Here is a 23,650-nt window from a genome sequence, read left to right as displayed (position 1 = left end):
CTACAGGCAGTGGTTCCTTCCGTTTAAGTTCCTGCCTTGTCCCTCCCATCATCCGTGTACTTTAGCTTTGGTATTGGTATCCCATAAGTAATGGATGACCCGTGGACTGAATACACTTAACAAGAGAAAACATAATTTATGCTTACCTGATAAATTTATTTCTCTTGTAGTGTATTCAGTCCACGGCCCGCCCTGTCTTTTTTAAGACAGATCTAAATTTTAATTAAAACTCCAGTCACCACTGCACCCTATGGTTTCTCCTTTCTTGTCTTGTTTCGGTCGAATGACTGGATATGACATATGAGGGGAGGAGCTATATGGCAGCTCTGCTTGGTGATCCTCTTGCAACTTCCTGTTAGGAAGGGAATATATCCCATAAGTAATGGATGACCCGTGGACTGAATACACTACAAGAGAAATAAATTTATCAGGTAAGCATAAATTATGTTTTTTTTTCTTTCAAATCTCTGTAGTCTGATGATATGCTTGTAGAATGGCTGTGCTGATGTGAGGTGTGAGGCTTGTAAAATGTTTTTTTTTTCTCCAAATCTCTGTAGTATTAACCCCTAAACCACCGTTCCCGGACCCCGCTGCAACTAAATAAAGGGTTTAACCCCCTAAACCACTGCTCCCGGAGCCCACCGCCACCTACATTATACTTATTAACCCCTAATCTGCCCCCCCACACCGCCGCAACCTACATTATATTTATTAACCCCTAATCTGCCCCCCTACACCACCGCCACTATATTAAATGTATTAACCCCTAAGTCTAACCCTAACACCCCTAACTTAAATATAATTTAAATAAATCTAAATAAATTATTCCTATTTAAAACTAAATACTTACCTATAAAATAAACCCTAAGCTAGCTACAATATAACTAATAGTTACATTGTAGCTATTTTAGGATTTATTTTTATTTTACAGGCAACTTTGTATTTATTTTAACAAGGTACCATAGTTATTAACTTAACTTCCTAGTTAAAATAAATACAAATATACCTGTAAAATAAAACCTAACCTAAGTTACAATTACACCTAACACTACACTATAATTATATAAATTACCTAAACTAAATACAATTAATTACAATTAAAAACAATTATCTAAAGTACAAAAAACAAACAAACACTAAATTACAGAAAATAATAAAATAATAAAAAAAAATTAAACTAATTAAACCTAATCTAATCCCCCTAATAAAATAAAAAAGCCCCCCAAAATAATAAAAAGCCCTACCCTATACTAAATTACAAATAGCCCTTAAAAGGGCCTTTTGCGGGGCATTGCCCCAAAGTAATCAGCTCTTTTACTTGTAAAAAAAAGTGCAATACCCTCCCAACATTAAAACCCACCACCCACACACCCAACCCTACTCTAAAACCCACCCAATCCCCCCTTTATAAAACCTAACACTAACCCCTTGAAGATCACCCTACCTTGAGACGTCTTCACCCAACCGGGCCGAAGTCCTCAACGAAGCCGGGCGAAGTGGTCCTCCAGACGGGCAGAAGTCTTCATCCAAGCCGGCCAGAAGAGGTCCTCCAGACGGGCAGAAGTCTTCATCCATCCGGCGCGGAGCGGCTCCATCTTCAAGACATCCGACGCGGAGCATCCTCTTCTAACGACATCCGATGACTGAATAAATGGTCCTTTAAATGACTTCATCCAAGATGGCGTCCCTTGAATTCCGATTGGCTGATAGAATTCTATCAGCCAGTCGGAATTAAAGTAGGAAAAATCCTATTGGCTGATGTAATCAGCCAATAGGATTGAAGTTCAATCCTATTGGCTGATCCAATCAGCCAATAGGATTGAGCTCGCATTCTATTGGCTGTTGCAATCAGCAATGATTACATCAGCCAATAGGATTTTTCCTACCTTAATTCCGATTTATTTATTTATTGTACTTTTTTTTTTACAGGTAAAAGAGCTGATTACTTTGGGGCAATGCCCCGCAAAAGGCCCTTTTAAGGGCTATTTGTAATTTAGTATAGGGTAGGGCTTTTTATTATTTTGGGGGGCTTTTTTATTTTATTAGGGGGATTAGATTAGGTGTAATTAGTTTAATTTTTTTTTTAATTATTTTATTATTTTCTGTAATTTAGTGTTTTGTTTTTTTGTACTTTAGATAATTGTTTTTAATTGTAATTAATTGTATTTAGTTTAGGTAATTTATTTAATTATAGTGTAGTGTTAGGTGTAATTGTAACTTAGGTTTGGTTTTATTTTACAGGTATATTTGTATTTATTTTAACTAGGAAGTTATTAAATAGTTAATAACTATTTAATAACTATTCTACCTAGTTAAAATAAATACAAAGTTGCCTGTAAAATAAAAATAAATCCTAAAATAGCTACAATGTAACTAATAGTTATATTGTAGCTAGCTTAGGGTTTATTTTATAGGTAAGTATTTAGTTTTAAATAGGAATAATTTATTTAATGATATGAATATTTATTTAGATTTTTTGCAATTATATTTAAGTTAGGGGGTGCTAGGGTTAGACTTAGGTTTAGGGGTTAATAACTTTTATATAGTGGCGGCGGTGTAGGGGGGGCAGATTAGGGGTTAATAAACATAATGTAGGTGGCAGCGGTGTAGGGGGCGGATGATTAGGGGTTAATAAGTGTAATGTAGGTGGCGGTGGGCTCCGAGACCGGCAGTTTAGGGGTTAACAAGTTTTATTTAGGTGGCGGGACAGCAGATTAGGGGTTAATAAGTATAAAGTAGGTGGCGGCGGTGTAGGGGGGGCAGATTAGGGGTTAATAAATATAATGTAGGTGGCGGTGGGCTCTGGGAGCGGTGGTTTAGGGGTTAAACACTTTAGGTGGTGGGGGGGTCCAGGAGCGGCAGTTTAGGAGTTAATAAGTATAACGTAGGTGGCGGCGGTGTAGGGGGCGGCAGATTAGGGGTGTTTAGACTCGGGGTACATGTTAGGGTGTTAGGTGTACACGTTCCCGTAGGAATCAATGGGATATCGGGCAGCAGCGAACATAAGCTCTCGCTGCTTTCCGACTCCCATTGATTCCTAAGGCATCCGCCGCCCTAGAGGATTGAACTGTGGGAACCATATCACAGTTCCCTCATGCACCCCAACCCAATTCCCTCGCCTAGAATTCAATGATTATGTCTGGAGCCTTTCCAAAAATAACTTTGTTGTTGGAAATTCACTATAAAAGATCCTCTTTGGCTTTTTTGGAAAGAGATATTTTATGAGCATAAGGAAAACCTTTCTGTAAATGTTGAATAGCTTAATAGTGCTTTGGAGCCAAAACAATTGGCTTGAATCAAGGAAAAGAGTAGTCTTGCAGTTTGAGATGGAGAAGGAAAAAATTCTTCAGAATATGAAAAATCTGTTGCTTGATTTTTCTTATATTTTTTGTTTGAAGACTTCAAGTAGATTATGTAGTATATATGATAAATCCCAAGAATATTAATCTTTGGGAAGGAAAAGGGATTGATTTGTTTTGGTTCATAAGAAAACCAAGTGTATAGTATTGTTCAATTAATCTCAAAGAGCAGAAGAATCCTTATTCGTAAGAAGTATATTGTTTGAGGAATTTTGCAAAGGCCCAAGGAGAGCCCGCTTTCAGGCTAAAAGTCAGCTACTTTGGGGTCTATGTACCTTGATAGTGCTTTGGAGCTGGAAAGATGGGTTGAATCAAGGAAGAAAGTAGCCCTGCAGTTTGAGATGGATAAGGACAAGGTTCTATAGAATATGAAAAATCTCTTGCTTGATTTTTCTTCTGTTTTCTGTTGCAAGACTTGAAGTAGATTATGTAGTATTTATCAGAAATTCCAAGAATAGTACTGTTTGATGTTGGGAAATTCTAAAAGTGAGACCTAGTCCTGAAAGAGGGGAAGCTACTTTAGGGTCTATGCACCTTAAAACAATTTGTCTATGTTGTGTACAAAGAGCAGTATTAGGGTCACCTAAAAAGTAAATGGATAATTTAAAAAAAAAAATTAATTGGACCCAGAGTGTCAAAAATGTAAGATATCTGTCAGGACCCTTTCTGATATTAACATTTTTGTTGCCATTAAATTTCACTATGTTTGTGTCAGTTTTAGGGGTTATAGAGATTTCATGAGGGAGGTCAGTGCAAGGGCATTCTGTTCGGAAAATAAATCTGACCTTTTTACAAATGGTCAAGAAATGTAACAAATTATTTTTGACAGTCTCCAATTAGAAGAACGTTGGTGTCCTCTGGGTCCAAATAGAGTTTCCCTTGAATTTTACTGATGTTTTATGTTTATTTTCTTTAAGTGATGGTTAGAGGTAGAAGTATCTTAAAATTCAGGTGAATATACTGACTGCCAATATTTTAAAGATTCATTATCAGTGTCAATTAAGGAACAGAAATCTCAGATGTAAACTCTCTAATTCTACTTATTTTTGGATTTATGCCATACTGGAGCTATGTAATCAGAGTCTGAATCAGAAGATTGGTTAAAATACTTATTTGGTGGGGAAGAGCTTGGAGCAGCACCAAGATGACCACATGAGAACAAAGCTCTGTGCTGTGGAAGACACTTACTGTGGACAACGTTGAGCTTTGGTACAATGTTGAACTACTACACAGCTACCTAGGGCCCTGAATGCCCGTTGAGGGTTTGCATCTCGTGTGTCACACGATCGTCTGTCATTTAGAGGCAGCAGAAGAGGAGATTTCACAGCCAATCACATAACTGGCTTAACAGAGAAGCTGTGCAACAGAACCTACTACTGTAATCACAATAGAGGCTCAAAGTTGTTTGACACCCCTGCCTTCTAGGGACTCACCAGACAAGTCTTATAGGGACTCACCAGACAAGTGGCTAAAAGGATTCTACACATAGTGCTAGATTACAAGTAAAGCGCAAATTAACGCTCCTGCTTGATCGTTAATTTCATTAGAAATAAGATTTTTGCGCTTGTGGTTGCGCTCATATTATGAGTTCACTCTAGACTAGACTATTAGACTATTGTGTGCCTGTTCACGTACTCCCCATTGAAGTCAACAGAGAAAAAAAAAGTGGATAAAACACCCCACTCCTGCGCAAACATGATCGCATATTCTCATTTTTGCTAATCCAACATAAAAATATTATTATTTCACATTCCAATGTTCAGCCCATGGTAGAATGTTTATTTATTCATACATATTTCTACATATATGCGATTTTTTTTTTGGTACAATGTATCTATCTATCTATCTATATATCTATCTATATAGATAACAACACAATACAGAAATAAATTATAGTCGATGTATCTAACAGGAACTCATAAAATAAATAATAACACTTCAAAAAAATTATGAGAACCTAGATAAAATAAGCACTAGTAATGAGCACTGTTAATTTGTACTGACTAAAAAGTGCAACTTTGAAGTGACTACAAGAATAAGTGCAATACAATAAAAATATATAAAAATAAATGTATTTATAAACAATATGTGTGTGTGTGTGTGTGTGTATATATATATATATATATATATATATATATATATATATATATATATATATATATATATATATATATATATATATATATATATATATAGTGTATATCACAAGGAAAAAACAGAGTTCATTCCAAATACTGGGCAGCTGGTAAAACAGGAGAGTAATGAAGGTTCCCAAAACTTCACAGAATAAGGATGATAGTACAAAATGGTGTTTCAGCACCACATGCAGAATAAGAAACTCACAGTTATAGGATATTATGGGGTACAACCCCCGTAACAAAGAACTTACTTGAGAAAACCTCAATCCATATGAGGTAAGTAGCCGCATTGTCTGAATAGAGTAGTGCTCCCTTAGAACTCCTATGGATGATCCTGGAGGATAGCAGGGGATGCAGTGTATCCACTCTATAGTGCCATCCTGTAGTATGGTAGATCACTTATCCAGCACAGACCTCACCTCTCAGAGTGCATGTAGTACCTTTAAAACCTCCAGGCAAGCTTTCTACTTGGACACTCTTGAAGTTGCAAGTGCAGAAAGTAAAATAAAGTCCTTTTTTTCCAGGGCAGCTGTACATAAATCTACAGAAAGGAAACATCAGAATTCAGCTAGGAAACAAATATATATATATATATATATATATATATAAACCCAGTAAAACTCAATATACATATACATTGTTACCAATTCACAAGAGGATTCTGGGTAAGATATGCAAATAAGATATATATATAAAATACAATAAAGTTTTGATTTACACTGATGTCCACAGTCCAGTGAGTGCTTTTTCAATTTCTGATATATATATATATATATATATATATATATATATATATATATATATATGTATATATATATATATATATATATATATATATATATATATATATATATATATATATATATATATATATAGTACTGTGCAAAAGTCTTACCCCACCATTAGATTTGTTGTTTTAGCAATGGTATAATGTCCATATAAAATTATTTCTCAGTCTCTTCATTAGAATACAAGCAGAAAATTAAGGATATTTGTTTGCAGTATTAAAAACCCCCCAGAAAAAACACCTCTTGTACACCTAAATGGAATAGAACACTAATTAAAGTCATTGCTAACACCTGTATTTGTCTTACTATTTCATGTCAAAATGACTGCGGTGAAAAAGGTCTATTACACCAGATTTGTGCAAGACATACTTGAGCATTTACATACACATCATTCCATTCAAAATGCCAAAGATCACAGAATTTGACAGACATAAAATCATACTTTTGCATCAGCAAGGCCACTCTCAAAGGGAAATCAGCAAACAAACTGGATATTCAATATATGGTATTCAAGATGTTTAAATTTAAAGAATCAGGAGAGGTCAATGACAAAAAAAAGGACTGGTAGACCAAGAAAACTTCCAAAACCTGATGAGAAGTTTCTCAGAGTTTCTTCTTTGAGAGACCAGAAGAAATCCAGCAAGGAACTGGCTCACCATCTGGCAACTTTATCTGGATGCGAAGTTGACCCCTTTACAGTCTGAAGAAGCTTGATCAGGAATGGTCTTTGTGAAAGGGTAGCAGCCAAAGGGTAACAGGGTGAAAAGGCTAAGATTTGCTAAAGCTCACAAAGATTGGAATGAAGATCAATGGAAAAGAGTATTATGGAGTGACAAATCCAAATTTGCATTTTTTGGGTCCAGTCGTCAACAATATGTGAGAAGAATAGTTGGAGAGAGATGGAAGAATGAGTGCTTGCAGCCTTCAGTGAAACATGGTGGAGGTTTTTCCTGGTTTGGGGGATGCATTTCTGCCAGTGGTGTTGGCAATATTGTCCGAATTGATGGGATCATGAATAGAAAGGGCCTGATTGTGAATGGTTTTATTTTTCAGCATGATTAACGATCCCAAGCACACAGCTAATGCAGTGAAATCATATTTGAAGAGAAAAACATCTGATAAAAAACTGATAGTCATGGACTGGCCTCCACAGAGTCCAGACCTGAATATTATAGAGGCAGTATGGGAACACGTTGACTGAGAGAAAGATTAAAGACAATCTAAATCTTAAGAAGTGCTGAAAGAAGCCTGCTATAATATACTATAAGATTACTTCAGAAAACTTCAGGACAGTCTCCCCAAAAAAAAGAGTTCAAGATGTGCTTAGTGCCAAGGGAGGTCACTTTTATATTTTGTGTATATATTTCCTGTATTTTCTGTTTGTATCTTAATAAAGAAACTGTAAAAGTTAAAGCTCTTTTTTTTAACTTGGCAGTTTAATACTATTTTTTTGACATATGCTTGCTTTTTTGTATGAGTAATAGGAGGTTGATTGACAGAAGCAATAACTGTTTGACATTCATCATTAAGAGCTAGAATACTAGTGGAGCAGTATTTTGAGCACCCTCTCGCAAATTAACTTATCTAGAAGTAAGCTTTTTGCGTGCATCGGGTAGCGAGCATATTACAAGTTGAAAGTAAAGGTTTTCATACAAACACTATGATCGGGTTAACGTATTCCCCCATAGGGGCATATCTATCAAGCTCTGGATAGAGCTTGAGGCCCCGTGTTTCTGGCGAGCCTACAGGCTCGCCAGAAACACCAGTTATGAAGCAGCGGTCTAAAGACTGCTGCTCCATAACCTGTCCACCTGCTCTGAGCAGGCAGACAGACATCGCAGCAATTCAAACCAATCGAGTATGATCGGGTTGATTGACACCCCCTGCTGGCGGATGATTGGCCGCGTGTCTGCAGGGGGCAGCGTTGCACAAGCAGCTCTTGTGAGCTGCTGGTGCAATGCTGAATATGGAGAGCGTATTGCTCTCCATATTCAGCGAGGTCTGGCGGACCTGATCCGCACTGTCGGATCAGGTCCGCCAGACTTTGATAAATAGAGGCCATAGACTTCAATGGAGCGTGAAAAGTGGGGAAAAAACTATCGCCCTTCCTCGCGAGTAAACAAACACTCAAGTGCGCTAACCTGACATGGAATATGAATATTTCACATTCCAATGTTCTTAAAAAATTTCACCCTGACCTACAAAACCCTTAACAAACCCCGTTCCCCATTATCTATCCTCACTGCTCAACAAATATATTCCAGCCAGCCCACTTAGATCTGTTCCTTGCATCTTCAATTATCACCTCTTCCCATGCTATCTCTCGTGCTGCACCTTCCCTCTGGAACGCACTCCCTTACGCTCTCAGACATATTCTGCCATGTGCAGAACATTGGAATGTGAAATATTCATATTTTTATGTCGGGTTAGCACAAATGAGAATATACAATCTTGTTTGAGCGAGAGTGGGGTGTTTTTTTTCCACTTTTCTTTCTCCATCTACTTCAATGGGAACTACGTGAACAGACACACAATAGTCTAACTTCGTTTTTTGGGTCTAGTTGGGCTACTGCTAGAGCGAAAACAGTTTACATTCAACTCATAATATGAGCGCAACCCGACGAGCGCAAAAATCTTACTTCTATCGCAGAATTTGCTCAGATACCAAGGACCGTGACAAACACTTCATCGCACTGCCCCAATCATTCAGAGAAAAACAAGAGTTATAAATAAAAAAGCGTTGCCCTTAATACTCCACGTGAACACTTACTACAATATAGGGAGAAAAAAAATCCGTATCCCACTAGTTGTCAAATACAACCCTGCTCTAGAAGGGTTACGAAAAATCATAAAAAACTTACAGCCACTACTGTATAGAGTATCACACACACTAAAAAAAAAAATATTTCCACAACCCTCAATCCTGGCATTCAGACAACCACCTAACCTAAAACAGAAACTGGTCCACAGGAAGCTACCCCTTAAGAAAAAGAATGGAACCAAGCACTGCAATAAAGCTCTCTGTAAACTATGTCAACACATTTGTGAAAGCAGCACAGCAAATCACAAAATTAAACCCTATAACATTAAAGGGGCATACTCATGTATATCTGCAAATGTGGTATACATGATACATTGCACTGCATGTGAAGTGGTATGTTATATTGGAGAAACACTCAATCAAAAATCAGTCCATGTGGATATATAACTTCATGTCAGTATATGCTCTATGCAAAACTGTATATTTCCCCTGTCTGTTCTCCTACACTGGACACTGTCTGCCTCTGTCACCTAAGTCCCCCTCATGATTTTTACAACACCCCATCCTCTCCCTGCACTCAGACCTCTGTTACACTTTCTGTCCTTTTTAGCCTGTGTTTCAAGATATAATCTGTAAATTCCATTGTATTGGTCAGTATTGCTTCAGACTTGAAAAAGGAAGGAAAACTTCTGAAAGCTTGTGAACTTATAAATGTATAGTTAGTCCAATAAAAAAAGTATCATTGCTTAATGCAATACTCATGTTATTTTGTTATCTGATATCTAATTAAAAATACATATCTCCCTATGTTAAGAACATTGGAATGTGGAATATTTACAGTAAATACACTGTTAAACACTTTATTAAATATGGATATTGCATACATATTATTTGACATGTTTTATTTGTCTATATATGTATACATGTTTTTTTATGTGTTTATATATGTACATATGTCTGTATATACATATACATACATATCAATATTTATTTCTATTTTAAAGCCCTTTGTAGCCCTTTTAATGCATTTTTTTTAAAAAAATATTTCATGTAAGGCAGTGTTATTATGAGTGTAACTGTACAATGTATTGTGGTTGTGTTTTGTGCAGCTTTTTTTGTCTTACATGACAGTTAATCAGAGCTCTGAAGTCGTGCTAACCTGATGCGCATTAAATTAAATTGCGCTCAAGCAAACATGTTTACGTTCAACTCTTAATACTTTAGACCAGTGATGTGCAGTCACTAGAGGCAGGTGAGGCAGTGCTTCACTTCTCATATGGGCAAAAATATATATTTTTTTTATTGGCTTTAAAAAAAATTTTAATTTTTTCCCCCCAGCATTTTTTTTCTCACAGCTATATGTTGTGCAATGGAGAGGCACAAGCAGGTCTGCCCACCATTACACAACATGCTGCGCCATCTACTGGATGCAAGTGGTTAAGATCATTGCATGGCTCATTAACTGCTTATTTGAGGCAGTCCTATTTGGGCTGAACCAATCCAGCGAGAGGCATTAGTAAGTGGAACATAGGGTTGGGGCTGGATGTTAAATCATATAAAACAAAACAAAAACGGAAAAAAACAACTTTCATATATTATGTTGCTGTCCTGTGAACCTGCTAGCTTTGCTAAAGTGAAAAAGAGAGTTCTGTTCTTCCCCTCTAAGTGCAGTGGAATGTGCCACTGTCACTTCCTGAATCCTTACAGAGCAGGAGAGAGGCACAGAGAGCAGTGATTCAGCCACATCTTATTAAAGTAAGATTTTACTGAAAGGGATTCTGTTAGTGAAAATGATAATTTAATGAATGTGGGTTAGTGTTTGTTTACTCTTTTATAGCAGGGTCGTTTTTGTATTTTGTTTACTCAAACTTTACACCCACTAACTTAGCAGCTTGCCTCTGTACTTCACACTAAATTATAGACTCATTTTCTGAACTCTTTGTAGCTCTGCTGTTTTATTACTTTAAAATGCAGTGGTCCCTCTCTCCCCCCCCCCCCTTGTGTGTGTGTGTCTCTCTCTATCTATCCATCTCTCTCCTTATGTGTTGTTCTCCCCCATGGTCTCTTTCTCTCTCTGTCTCTCTTCCTCCCCCTCTGACTCTCATCCCTTATGTAATGAAAGAATCTATAAGCATAATTTGCAGCATTAAAGTAAAAAGTATGTTTTAAACATATTTTAATGGGCATGGATTTCTAGATCTCATAATCAGAGCAAGCATTGTGTTATCTGGCAAGAGTTTGTTACAATCCTTTTAGACTAAAATCAGATGTTTACTAAGTTGACCAGTTTTCCAAGACACCATTTAAAGGGACATGAAACCCATATGAAACCCATATGCAAATTTAAATAACTTTCCAATTTACATCTAATATCTAATTTTCTTCATTCTTTTGATGTCCTTTGTTGAAAATCATATCTAAATATGCTCAGTAGCTGCTGATTGGTGGCTGCACATAGATACCTCATGTGATTGGCTCACCCATGTACATTGCTATTTCTTCAACAAAGGATATCTAAAGAATGAAGGCATATCCTAGCCACTGCCTCATCAGCCTCTGACGTCACTGCATGTCACTGCTTTAGACACTAGCAAAGAGACGGGATATACCCCTTAAAGCTTGGGCGCAACAGTAAGCTCGCCACTCACAATCTAGAATTGTTGGCTCAGTTTCTCCATTAAATTATTTAACATATGAGGCACTGATTTTCCTGGTAGCAAAAGGGAATCATCTTGTGACATTTTAAAATAACTAATTAAAAAAAAAAAAATATATGTATATATATATATATATATATATATATATATATATATATATATATATATATATATATATATATATATATATATAATGTAAATAATATAAAACAAGCAGACCAAACATTTGGACAGGGACTAACCAATAGGCAGTGATTTTTGAGGAGCGGGAAAACCCACTTGCGCGTCACAAGATAGAGACAAGTACCAGGAAGAGAAAAAGAAATTGTCAACTGACTATGCGATTGAGAGAAAGGTAAGAAGGGACAAATGTGGTGTATAATGCGAGGAGCAAAGGGAAGGATAATGGAAGCGAAAAGCAGGTATTGAAGAAGAAGATAATAGCGAGGATACAAGGAAATAACACTGGGGACAAAATAAGTTGAAATTAGGTAAAATTGATTAAACTAATTTTACTAAGGGATATTAGAAACGGTAATATGATAAAAGAGGTATTAAAAATCTAAGAAAAAAAATAAAAATTAAAACAAGAAATAGTGAAAACGTTGAAACACAAAGATAAGAAAAATTTGAGAACACATGAAATTAGCTAAACAAGATAAAATGAAAATAGATCAAATGTAATAAAAAATGAGGAATAGAAGTCTAATTTGAGCATGAAAGAGAAAAGAGGGTTAGCTAGATACTAGACATTATATAGTCATCTAATTGGTTATTCATTGCTCTGACCATTCAGGTTTCTCTTTTTCTTTCTTTTTTTTCCCCTTTGTTCCATGTTTAATACACTGTACTTGTTAGTGTTTAAGGGCTGTTTCTCATGAGCATGGGAACGGTAATATTTGTTTATGCAACCTACTGCCTTATAATCTAAAAGGGCACATGCTAGTAGTATTTAGCAAGCACATTTATATTGCAAAAATATTTCTATTCAAATTAGAAGTGTGCACATTTCAGACGGGACTATAATGTCAGATTTTAAATGAAATTCAGTTTTTACTTGTTTCTTTCCAAAGGCAGGGAGAGTTTACAAATTCATTCATTTATGTTGGAATAAAGCACCTGGCCACCAAGAGGAGACAAAGACACCCCAACCAAAGTATTAAGTATCCCTCCCACTTCCCTTACTCCCCCAATCATTCTTTGCCTAGTAAACTAGGAGGTTGGCCCAAAAAAGTGCTCTGAAGAAATGGAAGTCCTTAAATGGGTAGTTTTCCTGCAAGATAGGACTGTGGTTATGCTTTCACCATGTAATCCTCTTAGTAAGAATATTGGTGGTTGTTAGCCCCTGGATGTTGCAAGGAACCTTCCTTAGCCTCCATCCAGCATACTTTGCTAACACCCCACATGGCAACCACTGCTTTCCTTTCTTCCTCAGGTCCCTGTCAGAACTGCTGTGACTGCTACACGGCAGAGACCCTGGAGGGTAAGTCCCTTTTTCTTTATCCTTCTCGGCAGCAGACTAGATCTGAATAGAAGAGGGACCCTATGTGGGGTGTACAGCTGACACCTGATTCCTCCTTAGGTGGTCTGGGGACAAATTTATAACTGATGTTAAGGATATCTATTTTTATGGCAGTTTTTACTCAGGGCTCCTGTTTTAAAACAGGAGCCCTGAGTAAAAACTGCCATAAAAATAGATATCCTTAACATCAGTTATAAATTTGTCCCCAGACCACCTAAGGAGGAATCAGGTGTCAGCTGTACACCCCACATAGGGTCCCTCTTCTATTCAGATCTAGTCTGCTGCCGAGAAGGATAAAGAAAAAGGGACTATGGCGCTATGGATCCTTGCGTAACGGATATTCCTATCGCTGCAATGGGTTAATTTTTGAGGACATATTGGAGGGCTCTCACTTTTATTAAGTTTGTTTGAGGGCTTAATAATGATTTGTGCACTTTATTTCACTGCAATTGCATTTAGTTTCTAATCACGGCTCTGATACTGTGCATTTTTTTGCGTGTTTTCACACGTAGCAGGGTACGGACCTCTTCAGAGAGCGGTACCACATGGGGTGCCATGCGAGCTGTCTGCATGATCGCATCTGCGGCTCTATGGCCTTTCTCTGTATCAGGAGGTTGTGAGTGCCCCAGCCTAAGCAGGAGCTGATAGAGGTGCCTTTTTTTTTTTTTTTTTGACAGATTGGGTTAAATATGCTTGCAAGGGCAAGGGTCAGAAGGCTACCACAACTACTCTTTCTTTAATGCCGAGGAGTGTCATTCACTTAGCTTATGAGGAAGCTGTTAAACAGCCCCCTGAGAGGATTACGGCTAATTCTACCACTGTGGTGTTTGCATACCTTTGCAAAATTTTATAAATTTGATGTTTTTGCTCCGCTAAGGCTTCTTTTGGGAGAAAAGTGCTTCAAGCGGTGGTGCCTTCAGATTACGTTAATCTGCCTTATTTTCCCTCCCTGTTCATTCTGTGTCCTCTCTGGCTTGGGTATTGGATTCCCAACAGTAATAAATGAATGAATTTGTGGACTCTACCTGCCTTTGGAAAGAAAACAAAATTTATGCTTACTTGATAAATTATTTTCTTTCCTGACAGGGAGAGTCCACAGAACCGCCCTGTATTATTTAAGGGGGCATTATGTCCTTATCTTCAGGCACCTAGGGGTATAGACCCCTAGTGTTTCTCTTGCTTTTCTGTTTTCCTTGGCTCAGAGTAAGGGAAGTGGGAGGGACACTGAACCCATTTTTTTTCTTTCATGATTTAGATAGAGCATGCAAATTTAAGCAACTTTCTAATTTATTCCTATTATCAATTTTTCTTCGTTCTCTTGCTTTCTTTATTTGAAAAAGAAGGCATCTAAGCTATTTTTTTGGTTCAGGACCATGGAAAGCACTTGTTTATTGGTGGGTGAATTTATCCACCAATCAGCAAGAACAACACAGTGTGTTTACCAAAAATAAGCCGGCATCTAAACTTACATTCTTGCATTTCAAATAAAGATACCAAGAGAATGAAGAAAATTTAATAATAGGAGTAAATTAGAAAGTTGCTTAAAATTGCATGCTCTATCTGAATCACAAAAGAAAAAATTTGAGTTCAGTGTCCCTTTAATGCTAAGACTGGGGTGTGTCTGCCTCCTCCTGGTGGTCAGGTGTTGTGTTATTTATCAGGTAAGCATACATTTTATTTTTGTCTTATAGGCATAGTAACTCAGTTGAATTGATTAGTAGAAGAAATCGGTATAAGAACATTTGTTATTTACATTTTGAAACAAGCTATTTATAAGACATATACTTGCATATGAAGATACATGTTTCATGTCTTTGATAATTCTTATTTTTATTTATTTTTTGGTTTATGCTTAAATAGGTTATGGGATCAGCCACCAAAGCCGGTTATCATCATCAGTCAGTGCTATGCGTGTTCTGAACACAGGCTCTGATGTGGAAGAAGCATTAGCAGATGCATTGGTATGTTTTCTTTTTTGATTAGGACATACTTTATGTATAAATGCAACAAATATGCCGTTCTCATGGTTGGTTAACAGCAAGTTGGATACTGTGGATTGGATTATATATATATATATATATATATATATATATATATATATATATATATAGATAGATAGATAGATAGATAGATAGATAGATAGATATAGATATATATAATATATATATATATAGATATAGATATATATATATATATATATATATATATATATATATATAGTCTAGATAACCAGTATGCAATGATAATTATTGGACTAACATAATACTTTAAAGAAAAGCATTCAAGAGATTTACTCCCTTTCTCAAGTCTAATGTAATACTTATCAATAATACAGAATTTAACAATTAAAAAAAAATGCAGTTAGAGAATAGGAGGGGGATGAGTGGGGTGATGTAAATAGCAGAATGGCCAGTGAGAGTGGAGAGTGTTAGAGAAAAAAATAAAAATAAGAACAAGCAAACTAAGGAGATACAATAAAAATGCTCAAATTAAAGTATAGTAGGTGAAGTGATTAAAAAATAAATACAATTAAAAAACGATATATACATTAGACATTACGTATGTTCATATGAAGTTTTTGTGGTGAGTCTATATTAAGTCCCTCCTTTATAATGTTGAAATGTGTTATCACTTTTATCTCAAATGTTCTCCGTTTGGGGGAGTTTTTAAAATTCCCTTTAAGTACTTTAATTTTGAGGTATTGGGTGGAGTGATCTCTTGGGTGAAATTATTTCCAACTGGGGTTCAGTATTTGTCTTCCTCATGGTTTGTGATGGAGTGTCTGTGCTGAGATGCAGCTTCAGGCCAGTTTCTCCAATGTAGCCACCTTAGTCACATGCTGTACACTGTATCATGTACACCACATTTGCAGATGTGCATGAATGTGATCACTTCAAGGGTCAGTGTAGTCGTCTTACAGGTTTCTATAGACAGATAGCAAATGATGCAAAGAGAAAATTGACACATATGCAATAAAAGTTGCAAATAGTAAATGAAATTTACCATTATATGTATGGCTCCTGTGTTTATTCCCCACAATGCTGGCACTCCCCAAAGAAAGTGCTTAGCTGTGCTTGAAACTAGCAGGCCTACCCTCCAATCATATCTCTTATGCAAATATGGACACATGGACTTGCAGCAGCGAAGAAGGAAGTGAAAGCTAACAACTGAAATCCATTCCTGACAGCCTGTGGAGCCAAAGGGAACTTCTCTCTGGCAGTGAATAGATTTTTTTAGAAGACTGTTTTTTATATGATCCTGAAAGCAATAAATGAAATCCTAACAGCTGAAATCCTTACACCCTGCTTCAGAAATGAAGGAGACTAGGGTTTGCATTCCTGAAGCTCCATTGTCTTGGTAGAAGGCTGTCAAGTGTCCGATTTCAGCAGTTAGCATTTTATTTATTAGAATTTGTGCTTTCAGGATCTCAGAAGATTCAACAAGTCCACCTTACTTCTGAAGCTTTCTCTCTCTAAGCAGAACACACAGGGTACAGCTTAGAGAGATGAGAAAACAGCAGGCACAGCATATCTAGGGCTAGATTTATTAAAGCTGAGGCGTACAGGGGCGCGTATACGCGCCCCTGTACGCCTCAGCTCGACTGGCGGGGCGAAAATACCCGCAGGTATTCGGCATTGCACACAAGCGCAATTTTGCGCTTGCGTGCAATCCCGCCCCCTGCCCGCGCACAGCCAATCACGCGCGGGCAGGAGCTGTCAATCTCCTTGGTCTGTCTAGACCGAGGAGATTGAATTTCGCCACATTAGAGGTGGCAAAGAAGCTAAGGAAGCAGCGGTCTGGTGACTGCTGCTTGATAAATGACGGCGAGCAAGTTCTTGAGAGAACTTGCTGCCATATGGGCTTAATAAATCTAGCCCCTAGTGTACTGGCGGGGGAGGATGTTATAAATCTAAAAACTAGACCTTAAAACACTGTTTGCGCTTATTAGAGGCATCTGACAGCTCTTTTGTGAATGAGCTTTTTATTGTGCTCCTCACAATAGGCTGATGTTACAGGTAATCTCACACTTGCTCAATGCAGATAAGCAGGAAGGGAGGCAGCAGGGGATGATGTAGAGCTGGAGACAATCCTAAATATTAGAGTCTAAAGGGCTTGGTAAGTATTGGCAAAAACTGCAACATTAAATTTAAAATATTAAATACATGCAAATGTTTCACCTTTTTGACAAAGAGTTAACTTTTTAAACATATCCTTAACTAAATATGAAGCTAAAGAAAATCTGTGCATAATGTCCCTTTAATGTTGTGTGTTTTGTTAATAATAAAAGCTGGAAGGGGCTAATAAGCAAAGAGTATTATGTCTAAATTAAATTCACAATGTGTTAGTCCATAAGACTCTTACTAAACACTTCCCTTCTCACTTCTACAATAAAAAATTTCAGAAGATGAAATGGAATAAAAATGAAATTGAAATAAAGATTATGTCTTTCCAATGGCATGGAGAGTCCACAAATCCATTCTAATTACTAGTGGGAATCCAACTCCTAGCCACCAGGAGGAGACAAAGAACACCCCAGCAAAGCTGTAAGTATCACTCCCACTTCCCATAAACCCCCAGTCATTCTTTGCCTTGTACATCAGGATGATATGCGAAGATGGTATCTGAAGATATTTAATCCTTTTATGGATAGTTTCCCTGCAAGCAAGGATTGGGGCTATGCTGTGTAATGTAATCTTCTTTAGTAAGAGTTGAGGTGGCTTTTAGCAGTAGGAAGACGGGGATGTAGTCATTGCTTCCCTTCCAACATTTATGCTACCCCTATATAGAAAACCAGGCTCGGTTACTCTGCTTTTCTTATTCTACAGGTCCCTGTCAGCGGTCGGCTGTGTCTGTCATACCTGTGATGCTGTACCTGCCCTGGAGTGGATCCCCAGGTAAGTGCTTTTGCCTTCTAAGTTAGAAGGATACAGCACTTAAGGAGTTAATATATGTGAAGACCAGGGACTCAGTTTAATATATATCTTCATATTTGGGATATGTACTGATGGGCAATACTGGCTGGGCACTTACTGCTTAAAGGGGGTTAATTTTAAGAAGGCTCTCCTTTTTATTAGAGGCTAAATGGCCTGAGAAGTGTTTTATGGCATATTGGCTCTTGAAGCCAATATGTCAGTGTTTTGTGGAACAGTTTCTGAGGGTTGGAATAGAACACACCAGTCTCAGGATTTTCTATGTTTGTTTGTTATCTGGCATATTGATGAGCACATAGAAAGCCTCTGTAGCGCCGCTTATTCACACGCTTTCTCTCTTATGTCGTACGAAGTTTTTAGATGCGGTCACATGACCACCTGGCCGTTTCAATCGTGCTGAGACAGACTCAGCTGCGCATCTCCCGGTCATCGCTCAGCTTACTCCCTGAAGGAGATTAGCGTTGCCAGTTCTTCTGTGGAGAGTTTACTTGTTCTGGGAGAGGGATGATTTCAAAAAGATCACCCATATTCTGACTTGCAGTGTTACCGTAGTGGTGAGAAATTTGATTTGCAGTGTTACCGGAGTGGTAAATCACCTCAGCAGAGCTGGGGTTATGGCGGTGCCTATTTGATGTTAGACATCTGTACATTTTTTGGTTTGTATTTGGAATATAAAAATTGAGTTTTATTTTTCTATTGAACCAGTACCTAGGACATAATGGAAATGGATAAGAATCGTTCTATGTCTTTTGATAAATGCTTATATTGCCTTGAGGCTCAGATTATTCCCCATGTGCAGTTTTGTTCCACATGTGTAAATAAGATGTTACATTCCAAAAATAAAGATACCCTCTCAGAGATTTTTGGAAGGGTGTCGAACTTCCTTCTCAACCCAACTAAGTCAGAGATTTTAAATATATCAGAACCCTCTGAGGCCTTTGCCAACAACAAATCAAACTGTCCAATAAAAGTGGCGGAACACAAAATTAAATACCTAGGTATCACACTTACTTCCAACCTGACAGAGATAATTGAGTTGAATTACGGAGGCACCCGAGATGAAATTATCAAAGACCTACTCAATTGGAAGAAGAAGACCATCTCATGGATGGGTCGTATTGGGGTGGTAAAAATGAATATTCTCCCAAGAATATTGTATATCATGCAGACTGTACCGGCCACTGAAGCCTCCCATTATCTACGGCAAATCCAAACAGCAATGGAAACATATATTTGGAATGGGATTAGGCCTAGAATTAAGCGGAGCACTATCTATCTCCCTAGAGATAGGGGGGGACTGGGAGTACCACTCCTAAGAGAGTATCAGAGAGCTATCTTTCTCCAGCGGATAGTTGAGTGGTGCGGAAACTCCACTGATAAACGATGGATTCAGATGGACAATGACATTCTTAAAAGCAGAAACGTGGGGGCGCTGGCATGGGTGTCGGAGGGGAGCCGGCCGGTATCCATCTCTGTGTACCCTATGATCGCTGACACATTCGCGACCTGGGATAAAACTGTGACTGGAGGCTCCCTGGTGTCCACGGGGGCTTCTCTGAACATACCAGTTCGGGACAATCCAGATTTGGGGATGGAAACTAAACCTTATTCGCAAGGTGGTAAACATACCCTAGCGAAGGTTGCAATCTCGAATATCCTACACGACGGGCAACTCAAATCGCAAACTGACTTGCTTGAGTGGGACAGTGAGATGTTTGGATCATGGTATCGGCGTGCACAAATCACACATTACTTAAATACACACAAGGAGCGCAATGCCTTATCCAGACATAGAACGCAATTTGAAAAGTTATGCATAATGAGTCAAACCCCAACCCACCTAATTTCGCAACTGTATAGAATCCTTTTGACTGGAGGCGGGTCGGAACTTCCGACATATGCAAGGGCTTGGCAGACGGAGCTAAAGATAGAAATTACGGCCAAAGACTGGTCTAAGATCTTCATGAGAGCTAAGAAAGCCTCAATATCGGCGAAAGTGCAGGAAATGCACTACAAACTCTTGAGCCGTTGGTATTTGACTCCCTCCAGGCTCCATAAGATTTACCCTCAGGTGGGGGGGGATTGCTGGAGGGGGTGTGGAGAGGAGGGAACAATCCTCCACATTTGGTGGGAGTGCCTGCACATAAGACAGTACTGGGAGGAGGTGCTGGGAACAATGAGCAAGCTCTTGAAAATCATAATTCCCCCCAAACCCTGCGTACCTGATCTCCCACGGGTTCCCCAAGATAGTTGGGGAAGACAAATACTCCCTTTTATGCTAATGTTGAACAGTGCGAAGGCGCTTATCCCCGCCCACTGGAAAAGCTCACGGACCCCAACCCTCCGGGATTGGAGGCTCAGAGTGGGGGAGTCACTTGGACTAGAGAGATATCACTTCCTTAAGACTGGGAAGATTGCCACACATGAGATGATGGTCCTGACATGGGAGGGTAGGGGACTATAGTTTAAAATATATGGACCCAACAGGTCTTCCACAGGTCATTCAACATACCTCCCCCCCTCGCGCTGCGTCTACTACAGTCTCCCCTCCACCTCTGCCCCCTCCCCTCTGCCCCCTCCCCTCCGGTCCTTCCCACCCTCTACCTCATCACCCCTATACTTTTTTTTTTTTTTCCCCTTGTACCCCTAACACTCCCTTAGTACCTCCCTTCTCCATTTTCCACTTTTTCTCTCATTTCCTATACACTTTTGTGTGTATGCGTCAGGCACCATGATACGCTCAGCTATGTGTTAATGAAAAGCTGAGCTTCTCTATTGATAATAAATCTGCCTGATGTATAAATTATAAACTGTATGATCATTTAAAGCTTGTATATATTTGACGTGTATATCTCGAACACCTCTGCTCGCCACAGCAAGCTCATGGACTTGATCAAATACTACTCTGATTGTTACGAAGGTTGAGACCACACAGCACATCTCACAATGATCCACTGTCTTGGTTAGAGACTTAACATTGATCCTATTGCGATGACCTATAATTTGAAATATGATATAATGCTCAATGTAATGTTTATCCATGTGTGTAATTTACTGTTACAAAATATATTGTACAACTTGTCTTGCTACAAATAAAGCTTGTTAAAATAAAATAAAAAGATACCCTCTCAGAGCCATCTATCTCTCAGGATAATGTTGTCCGTGACATGCCTCAACTTTCTCCTCAGTCGTCTTAGTCTTTGGCAGTTACACAAGTGGTGCCCTGCGGTTCAACTCAGTCAGCTCCTGGGGGTGTATAATTACCAGGTGATTTTGCTGCGCATCTAACTTCTGCAGTTTCTGCAGCCCTGAGTGCCTTACCTATTGCTGTTAAGAGAAAAATAAAATCTAAGAACTCTGTTGATATCAAGTTATTGTCTTGGAAAGTTTTTTTTTTTCTAGCTATTTCTTCTGCTCATAGAGTCACAGTGTGACCCCCCCTTATCTTATTTTTCATTCAGATAAGGTGGTCCTTCGTACCAAATTGGGATTTCTTTCTAAGGTGGTTTTGGACTACAATATCAATCAGGAAATTTACGTTCCTTCGTTCTGTCCTAATCCTTCTTCTCATAAGGAACGTCTGTTATATAACCTGGATGTAGTGCGTGCTTTGAAGATCTATCTGCCGGCTACTAGGGATTTTCTACTGCCCTTTTTGTTGTGTTTTCTGGTAAATGTAAGGGCCAGAAGGCCACTTCTATTACTCTTTATTTCTGGTTGAGAAGTGTTATTCGGTTGGCTTATGACAGAGCTGGACAACAGCTTCCTGATAGGATTACGGCTCATTCCACTAGGGCTGTCTCTTCTTCCTGGGCCTTTAAAAATGAGGCTTCTGTGGAACAAATCTACAAGGTGGCCACTTTGTCCTTGTTGCATACTTTTTTTTCAAATTCTTCAAATTCGATGTTTTTGCATCAGCTTAGGCTTCTTTTGGGAGGAAAGTTTTTCAAGTGGTGGTGCTTTCTGTTTAGGTCTGCCTCCCTTCCTTCCATTCTGTGTCCTCTAGCTTTGTTATTAGTTCCTACTAGTAATTAGACGGGATTTGTGGACTCTCCATGCCATTGGAAAGAAAACAAAATGTATGCTTACCTGATAAATTATTTTCTTTCCTGGCATGGAGAGTCCATGACCTGTCCTTATTTAAATTTTGAGACAGCTTTATGTCTTTTTCTAAACTTCAGGCACCTCTATACCCTTGTGTCTCTTCTCTTTCCGTATTCCCTCGGCTGAATGAGTGGAGTTTTATGGAAAGTGGGAGTGATTCTTACAGCTTTGCTGGGGTGTTCTTTGCCTCCTGGTGGCCAGGAGTTGAATTCCCACTGGTAATTAGAATGGATTTGTGGACTCTCCATGCAAGGAAAGAAAATAATTTATCAAGTAAGTATACATTTTGTTTTTAATTTCACTTAAAATGCATCCTTTTAAAAAAATTTACAGCTCAATCTGCAGCAGTGGTGCCGTGGGTGGTGTGTGAGGGAATGAGGAAGGCGGGTGGGCAGATGGGAAGGTTTTCCCTACGCTGCAGAAAATAAATGATTAAGAGAGAGAAGGGATGAGTCCTTATATGGCAAAGGGGTTAAAGAGGGGTGGTGGGGCAGGTGAAGAGGGATCTCTACACTAGGGCTGCAACTAATGATTATATTCATAATCGATTAGTTGGTGATTATTTTTTAGATTAATCGACTAATAGGATAAAAAAAATTAAAAAAAAATTAAAAAAAGAGCCCTTAAATTTCAAACTGTCAGACTGTCTGCCTGTACCTAAGATGGTGGTGAGGAGTTTGGGTGTGGGGGGAGAGAGCTGTTTCTGAAGGATCAGGGAGGTGTTAGGTGGGAGGGTAATCTCTACATTACAATACTATTACCATTGCCAGCTAATTTATTAACCCATTCACTGCCGGGAATTTAAGAAGTGTGGTGCGCAGCTGAAGTTAGCAGCCTTTTAATTACCAAGAAACAATAGCAAATTCATGCATATATACTATTTTTGAACAAAGGGGATCCCAAATAAGCTTTCACAACCATTTGTGTTATGATTGCTCATACATAATTTCAGTGAGAAAGTTTGTGAAAATGTTCATTTTTTTTTGTATGATTGTATTTAACGGCAAAATGGTGGCATGAAATATACCAAAATGAATATAGTTTTGATAGGTTAAATGAAAAAAACAACAAAACAAGGCTCTATTCTGTTTAAATGGAGTAATAGCAAAAATTATAAAAAAATCCCTGATATTTTGGGCAAGTTTTTCTATGAAATTCCCATTAGGTTAAACCAATTTCTCCTCCTTGGAACCTTTAATTTGGTTTTTAGAGTTTTGCAAACTCTTCCTTATGCATGGTTTAGACATCCATATTCTGTCATCAAGGGTATTGATTATTGTAGCAATATTTTCCATCAGAAGAGTTTCTGATTTGTTTGCTCTTTCTTGCGAGACTTATTTGCTTTTCAGCTGGATAAGGCAGTCTTTAGAACTCAATATGATTTTTTTTT

General features: G+C 38.2%; 1 protein-coding gene across 1 annotated transcript in view; it reads left to right on the top strand.

The window, feature by feature from the left end:
* The window catches only part of LOC128661553 (CLIP-associating protein 2-like), an 898,219-nt gene that overhangs the window by 549,636 nt on the left and 324,933 nt on the right, over positions 1-23,650 (top strand). Inside the window, exon 17 of the mRNA XM_053715796.1 lies at positions 15,086-15,186. Within this exon, the coding sequence (XP_053571771.1) occupies positions 15,086-15,186 (101 nt within the window). The remainder of the gene's footprint in view (positions 1-15,085; positions 15,187-23,650) is intronic.

This window comes from Bombina bombina, chromosome 5, assembly GCF_027579735.1.
Source record: "Bombina bombina isolate aBomBom1 chromosome 5, aBomBom1.pri, whole genome shotgun sequence".
Lineage (NCBI taxonomy): Eukaryota > Metazoa > Chordata > Amphibia > Anura > Bombinatoridae > Bombina > Bombina bombina.
The sequence above is the reverse complement of the archived record's forward strand: the minus strand, read 5'-3'. Positions and strand labels throughout refer to the sequence as shown.